Source organism: Nicotiana tomentosiformis, chromosome 6, assembly GCF_000390325.3.
Source record: "Nicotiana tomentosiformis chromosome 6, ASM39032v3, whole genome shotgun sequence".
Taxonomy (NCBI): domain Eukaryota; kingdom Viridiplantae; phylum Streptophyta; class Magnoliopsida; order Solanales; family Solanaceae; genus Nicotiana; species Nicotiana tomentosiformis.
In genome coordinates, this window is record NC_090817.1 from 39014617 (window position 1) to 39022041 (window position 7425).

General features: G+C 44.2%; 1 protein-coding gene across 1 annotated transcript; it reads right to left on the reverse strand.

The window, feature by feature from the left end:
• Nucleotides 1-5978: 5978 nt before the first annotated feature.
• On the reverse strand, nucleotides 5979-6777 carry LOC138893832 (uncharacterized). The gene is made up of 2 exons (XM_070178496.1): nucleotides 6314-6777; nucleotides 5979-6201 (listed from the first exon to the last, which is right to left on the reverse strand). Exons 1-2 carry the CDS (start codon nucleotides 6775-6777, stop codon nucleotides 5979-5981), a joined length of 687 nt encoding a protein of 228 aa, XP_070034597.1.
• Between the last annotated feature and the right edge of the window lie 648 nt (nucleotides 6778-7425).

Consider the following 7425-nt stretch of genomic DNA (forward strand, 5'->3'; position numbering starts at 1 on the left):
CTCTAAAATCGATGCCGAAACCTATCAAACCAATTCCGATTGACCTCAAATTTTGCACACAAGTCATAAATGACACAACGGACCTATTCCAACTATCGAAACCAAAATTCGAGTCCGTATCAACAAAGTCAACTCTTGGTCAAACTTCTCAACCTTCCAAACATTCAATTTTCCAACTTTCGCCAATTCAAGCCAAAACGAACTATGGACTCCAAATCAATATCAGGACATACTCCTAAGTCCAAAAGCATCATATGAAGCTATTAGAACTATCAAAACTCCATTCCAGAGTTGTTTACTAATAAGTCAGCATTCGATCAACTCTTTTAACTTAAGCTTCCAACCTTGAGACTAAGTGTCCCGATTCTTTTCGAACCATCCCCGGAACCAAACCAACCACCCCGAAAAGTCACATAACCACAAATGAACATAGAATAATCAATAAATGAGGGAACGGGGCTAGAATGCTCAAAACGACCGACCGAGTCATTACATTTTCCCCATCTTAAACAAACGTTCGTCCTCAAACAGGTCTAGAATCATACCTAGAGTCTCAAATAGGTGTAGATAGATGCTCCTCATTTCCTGCTCGGTCTCCCAAGTAGCCTCCTTGACTAGTTGGCCTCTCCACTGAACTTTCACTGAAGCTATATTCTTTGATCCCAACTTTCAAACCTACCGATCCAAAATGGCCACTGACTCTACATCATAAATCAAACATCCATCTAACTGAACCGTGATGAAGTCCAAAACTTGCGACGGATCATCGTAGTACTTCCAGAGCATGGAAACATGAAATACTGGGTGAACACCCAATAGACTAGGTGGCAATGCAAGCTTGTAGGCCACCTCTTCAACTCTCGCAAGTACCTCAAAAGGACCAATATACCTAGGGCTCAACTTTTCCTTCCTCCCAAACCTCACACCCATCATGGGAGATACTCTTAGCAATACCTTCTCTCTCACCATATAAGCAACGTCATGGACCTTTCGGTCAGCGTAACTCTTCTTTCTAGACTGTGTCATGCGAAGCCGATCCTGAATCAACTTGACTTTCTCCAAGGTATCCTGAACCAAAACAGTACCCAATAACCTAGCCTCACCCGGCTCAAACCAACCAACTAGAGACCGACACCGCCTCCCATATAGGTCCTCATAAGGAGCCATCTGAATACTCAATTGGTAGATGTTGTTGTAGGTAAACTCTGTAAGCGAAAGAAACGGATCCCAAGAATCCCCAAAATCCATAACACAAGCGCGTAGCATATTCTCTAAAATTTGAATGGTGCACTCGGACTGTCCACCCATCTGGGGGTGGAATGTTGTACTCAACTCAACCCGTGTGCCTTACTCTTGCTGCACTGCTCTCCAAAACTGCAATGTGAATTGCGTGCCCCGATCAGAAATAATGGACATCGGCACACCGTGAAGACGAACAATCTTGCGGATATAGACATCAACCAACCACTTTGAAGAATAGGTAGTCACGATCGGAATGAAATGTGCGGACTTAGTAAACCAGTCCACAATCACCCAAAAAGCATAAAATTTCCTCAAAGTCTATGGGATCCCGACAACGAAGTCCATGGTAACACGCTCCCATTTCCACTCAGGATTCTCAAGTCTCTGAGGCAAACAGCCCAGCCTCTGTTGCTCGTACTTCGCCTACTGACAGTTCATGCACCGAACCACATACTCCACTATATCTTTCTTCATTCTTCTCCACCTATAGTGCTGCCTCAAGTCCTGATACATCTTTGCAGCACCCAGATTAATGGAATACCATGAACTGTGGGCCTCCTCAAGAATAATCTCATGTAACACATCCACATTGGGCACACAAATCTGACCCTGCATTCGCAACACCCTATCATCTTTAATAGAAACCTTATTGGCATCACCGTGTTGTACTGTGTCCAAAGTCATAAATGACACAACGAACCTATTCCAACTCCTGAAACCCAAATCCGAGCCCAGTATCAACAAAGTCAATTCTCGGTCAAACTTCTCAACCTTCCAAACCTTCAATTTTTCATCTTTCGCCAATTCAAGCCAAAACGAACTATGGGCATCCAAATCAATATCAGGACATACTCGTAAGTCCAAAATCACCATATGAAGCTATCGGAACTATCAAAACTCCATTTTGGAGTCATTTACTCATAAGTCAATATTCGGTCAACTCTTTCAACTTAAGCTTGCAACTTTGGGACTAAGTGTCCCAATTCATTTCGAAACATCCTCGGAACCAAATCAACTACCCCGCCAAGTCACATAACCACAAATGAACATAGAATAAACAATAATTAGGGGGAATAGGGCTATAATGCTCAAAATAATCGATAGGTCGTTACATTCTGCCCATCTTAAAAAAGCGTTCGTCCTCAAACGGGTCTAGAATCATACCTGGAGTCTCAAATAGGTGTGGATAGATGCTCTTCATCTCCCGCTCGGTCTCCCATGTATCATCCTTAACTGGCTAGCCTCTCCACTAAACTCTCACTGAAGCTATATTCTTTGATCTCAACTTTCGAACCTACCGATCCAAAATGGCCACTGACTCTACATCATAAGTCAAATATCCATCTAACTGAATCGTGCCAAAGGCCAAAACATGAGACGGATCACTATAGGACTTCCGGAGCATTGTAATATGAAACACTAGAGGAACACCCTATAGACTAGGTGGCAATGCAAACTTGTAGGACACCTCTTCAACCCTCTCAAGTACCACAAATTGACCTATATATCGAGGGCTTAACTTGCCCTTCCTCCCAAACCTCATCACACCCTTCATGGGCGATACTCTTGGCAATACCTTCTCTCCCACCATATAAGCAACCTCACGGACCTTCCGATCAGCATAACTCTTCTGTCTAGATTGTGTTGTGCGAAGCTGATTCTGAATCAACTTGACTTTCTCCAAGGTATCCTGAACCAAATCAATTCCCAAAAACCTAGCCTCACCCGGCTCAAACCAACCAATTGGAGACTGACACCGCCTCCCATATAGGGCCACATAAAGAGCCATCTCAATACTCAATTGGTAGTTGTTGTTGTTGGCTAACTCTGCATAGAAACTGATTCGAAGAATCCCCGAAATCCATAACACAAGCACGTAGCATATTCTCCAAAATCTGAATGGTGCGCTTGGACTGTCCGTCCGTCTGGGGGTGTAATGTTGTACTCAACTCAACCAGTGTGCCTAACTCTTGCTGCATTGCTCTCTAAAACTGCAATGTGAACTGCGTGCCCCGATCATAATAATAGACAACGGCATACTGTAAAGATGAACAATCTCGTGGATATATATCTCAACCAACCACTCTGAAGAATAGGTAGTCACGACCGGAATGAAATGTGCGGACTTAGTCAATCGGTCAACAATCACCCAAATAGCATCGAATTTCCTCAAAGTTCGTGGGAGCCCAACAACGAAGTTCATGGTAACACGCTCTCATTTCCACTTAGGAATCTCTAGTCTCTAAAGCAAACCGCCCGGCCTCTGGTGCTCGTACTTCACCTACTGATAGTTCAAGCACCGAGCCACATACTCCACTATATCTTTCTTCATTTTTCTCTATCAATAGTGTTGCCTTAAGTCCTGATACATCTTCGCAGCACCCAGATAAATGGAATACCGTGAACTGTGGGCCTCTTCAAGAATCATCTCACGTAACACATCCACATTGGGCACACAAATCTGACCCTGCATCTGCAATACCCCATCATCTCCAATAGAAACCTCATTGGCATTACCGTGTTGTACTATGTCCTTAAAGATAAGCAAATGGGGGTCGACATGCTGTCGCTCTCTGATGCGCTCATATAAATAAGACCGAGAAATCACACAAGCTAAGACCCGACAAGGCTCCGAAACACCTAACCTCACAAACTGATTAGCCAATGACCGAACATATGATACTAGAGGTCTCTCACCAACATGAATATATGCAAAGATATCCAAAATCACGACCTTTCTACTCAAGGCATCGGCCACCACATTGGCCTTCCCAAGATGATACAAAACTGTGATATCATAGTCTTTTAATACTTCCAATCATCTCAACTGCCTCAAATTTAGATCCTTTTGCTTAAACAAGTGTTGTAGACTTTTGTGATCTGTAAATACCTCACATGACACACCTTAGAGATAATGCCTCCAAACCTTCAATGCATGAACAATGGATGCCAACTCTAAATCATGAATGGAGTAGTTCTTCTTGTTAGGCTTAAACTGGAATGAAGTATAAGCAATCACTTTACCCTCCTACTTCAAGACACACCCAATACTAATTCGAGAAGCATCACAATACACCGTATAGGAACCCAATGCTGAAGGTAAAACTAGAACTAGAGTTGTGATCAAGACAGCCTTGAGCTTCTGAAAACTCTCCTCACACTCATCAGACCACCTGAATGGATCACCCTTCTGGGTCAATCTAGTCAAAGGCGCAGCAATGGTCAAGAAACCCTCTACAAATCGGCAATAATATCCAGCTAAACCAAGAAAACTCTAAATCTCAGTAGATAAAGACAGTTTGGGCCAACTCTGAACTACCTCAATCATTTTCGGATCTACCTTGATCCCATCACTGGATACTACGTTCCCTAAGAATGCCACATAATCAAGCCAAAACTCACACTTGGAGAATTTAGCATAATGTTTCTCCCTCAACGTCTATAGTACAATCCTTAGATGTTGCGCATGCTCCTCCTGGCTACCTGAGTTCACCAGTATATCATCAATAAATACTATGACAAAAGAATCAAGATATGGATGGAATACATTGTTCATCAGATGCATAAATGTTGTTGGTGCATTGGTCAGCCCAAAAGACGTCACAAGGAACTCGTAGTGACCATAGCGTGTCCTGAATGCCATCTTCAGGATATCAAAATCCCGAATCTTCAACTGGTGATACCCAGACCTAAAATCAATCTTAGAGAACATTCTAGCTCTCTGAAGCTGGTCAAATAAATCATCAATGCGGGGTAGCGGATACTTGTGCTTAATTGTATATTTGTTCAACTGTCTATAATCAATGCACATCCTCATAGTACCATCCTTCTTCTTCACAAACAGAACCGGTGTACCCCAAAGCGACACACTAGGCCTAATGAATCGCTTAACTAGTAACTCCTGAAGTTGTTCTTTCAATTTCTTCAACTATGCTGGTGTCTTTCGATACGGAGGAACAGAGATGAGCCGAGTGCCCGGAACTAAGTCAATACCAAAATCAATGTCCCTGTTGGGTAGCATGCCCGTAAGGTCTACTGGAAATACATTTGGAAAGTCTCGCATTACCAGAACAGACTCAATGGTAGGAGTATCAGCACCAACATCCCTCACAAAGGCCAAATATTCCAAACATCCCTTCCCAACCATCCGTTGAGCCTTTAAATATGAGATCAATGTATTGGGAACATAATCCAGAGAACCTCTCCACTTAACCCTAGGCAATCCCGACATCGCCAATATCATAGTCTTAGTATGACAATATAGAATAGCATGACATGGTGACAACCAATCCATGCCTAGAATCACGTCAAAATCAACCATACTAAGCAGTAAAAGATCAACTCTCATCTTCAATCCCCCAATAGTCACCACACATGATTGATACACACGGTCCACAATATTAGAATCATCCACTGGCGTAGATAGATGAATAGGCATAACTAATGAATCGCAGGGAACATCTAAATAATGAGCAAAATTCGATGATACATATGAATGAGTGGAACCAAGGTCAAATAATATAGAAGCATCTTTGTGGTACACTGAAATAATACATGTGATCACTACGTCAGAAGCAACGGCCTCTGGCCTGTTGGGAAAAGTATAGCATCGAGCCTCACCACTACCTGATCGACCCCCCCCCCTCTAGGACGACCTCGAGCTGCCTGAGTCCCACCCCGAGTTGGCTGAGCGGGTGGTTAAGTAACTGGTGCGAAAGTCATAGCCTGACCCTCTGCTAAACTGGACCTCCCATAAGATGGGGACAATACCTCCTCATATTCCCCAACTCCCCGCACTCGAAGCAACCTCGATCTGAAAATGGCGGCAGGGACTGAATCGGACCACGAGAACAAGAATAACCACTAGAAAAACCTGGTACAGACAAACCCTGAACTGATGGAGCACAAGATGAGCTCTGAACTGGAAGGGCACTAAAAGATGACTGAGCCGGACGAGCACTGTATGAACCATGGCTAGATGATGAACCGGACGAGCTATCTAAGTAAGCCTATAAGGACGACCCCTATTGTGGTTGGACTGCCCTCCATATGAGGCACTGTTGTAACTAACTCTAGGCATCTAGTAATAACCACCACCTCATCAAACCTCGCACCCATTGCAATCTCCTGAGTCATGATAAAATGTAGTCCATAGTTGAGGCCATCAATGAACCTCAAAATCCTCTCCCTCTCAGTGAGAACAAACCATGCCACATGACTAGCCAACTCTAAAAATCTCATTTCATACTGAGCCACTAACATACCCTCATAGCATAGCTGCACAAACTGCCTACGCAACTCCTCTCTGTGAGTCTGTGAAACAAATTTCTCTAAGAAGAGAACTGAGAACTTATGCCACGTAAGTGGTATAGCGCCGGCTGGCCTGCTAAACTCATAGGCCTCCCACCATCTGTAGGCTGCCCCTGTCAGCTGAAAATTAGTAAATGAATCTCCACTGGTCTCCAAAATACCCGCTGTGTGAAGGATCCGCTGACAGTTGTCTATAAAATCTTGAGCATCCTCTGACTCGGCCATGCTGAACTCTGGAGGCTTGAGCTTCCCAAACAACTCTAGTCTATTCTGCTCCTCATCACTTATAAGTGGGCCAACCTAGGCCCGAGCAGCTACAACCAGCTGGGTTGGTAGTACCCTCGGTGTCTGGAGTCCTTAAGCTACCTGCTCTGGAGTACAGGCGGCGAGAGTCTAAGAACCTCCCTCGGTCTAAGAAGTGGCTAGTGCAGCCAGAACCAAAACCACTTGAGCAAGTCTCGTGCATACAGTCAATATCTGGGCCAAAGCCTCCTAAAGGACTGGAATCACAATGGGCACAGCTAGTGCCTGAGCTTGTCCCACCGGCTTGATACATATGATACATGCTCCTGAGCTGGAGCAACTAGTGGCTCCACACGTGTTGCTCTAGCTGCAGTATGAGCCGCACCTCGGCCTCTACCGCGACTCTGACCTCTCGCGACCCTAACAGGTGGTATTGGTGGTCGTGCACCTGATCCGGTCGCATGTGTTCTCACCATGTGGGAGAGAATAGAAGAATAGAAGTTCAGTTTCCAAAATCAACGAATCTGCACGATAAAAGTACAAGAAAGTGAAATTTCCTAATGGTTCGGTTGCCTCTCGAAAAGAAGTACAGACGTCTCAATATTGATTCGCAAGACTCCGCTAAACCTG

What these genes read in the sequence shown, in the direction of transcription:
- LOC138893832 (XM_070178496.1), bottom strand. Translation starts at nt 6,777, where the DNA reads ATGGCCGAGTCAGAGGATGCTCAAGATTTTATAGACAACTGTCAGCGG. An exon ending in GTTATTACTAGATGCCTAGA is followed by an intron (nt 6,202 to 6,313) that starts GTTAGTTACAAC and finishes TGGTTCATACAG; the next exon opens with TGCTCGTCCGGCTCAGTCAT.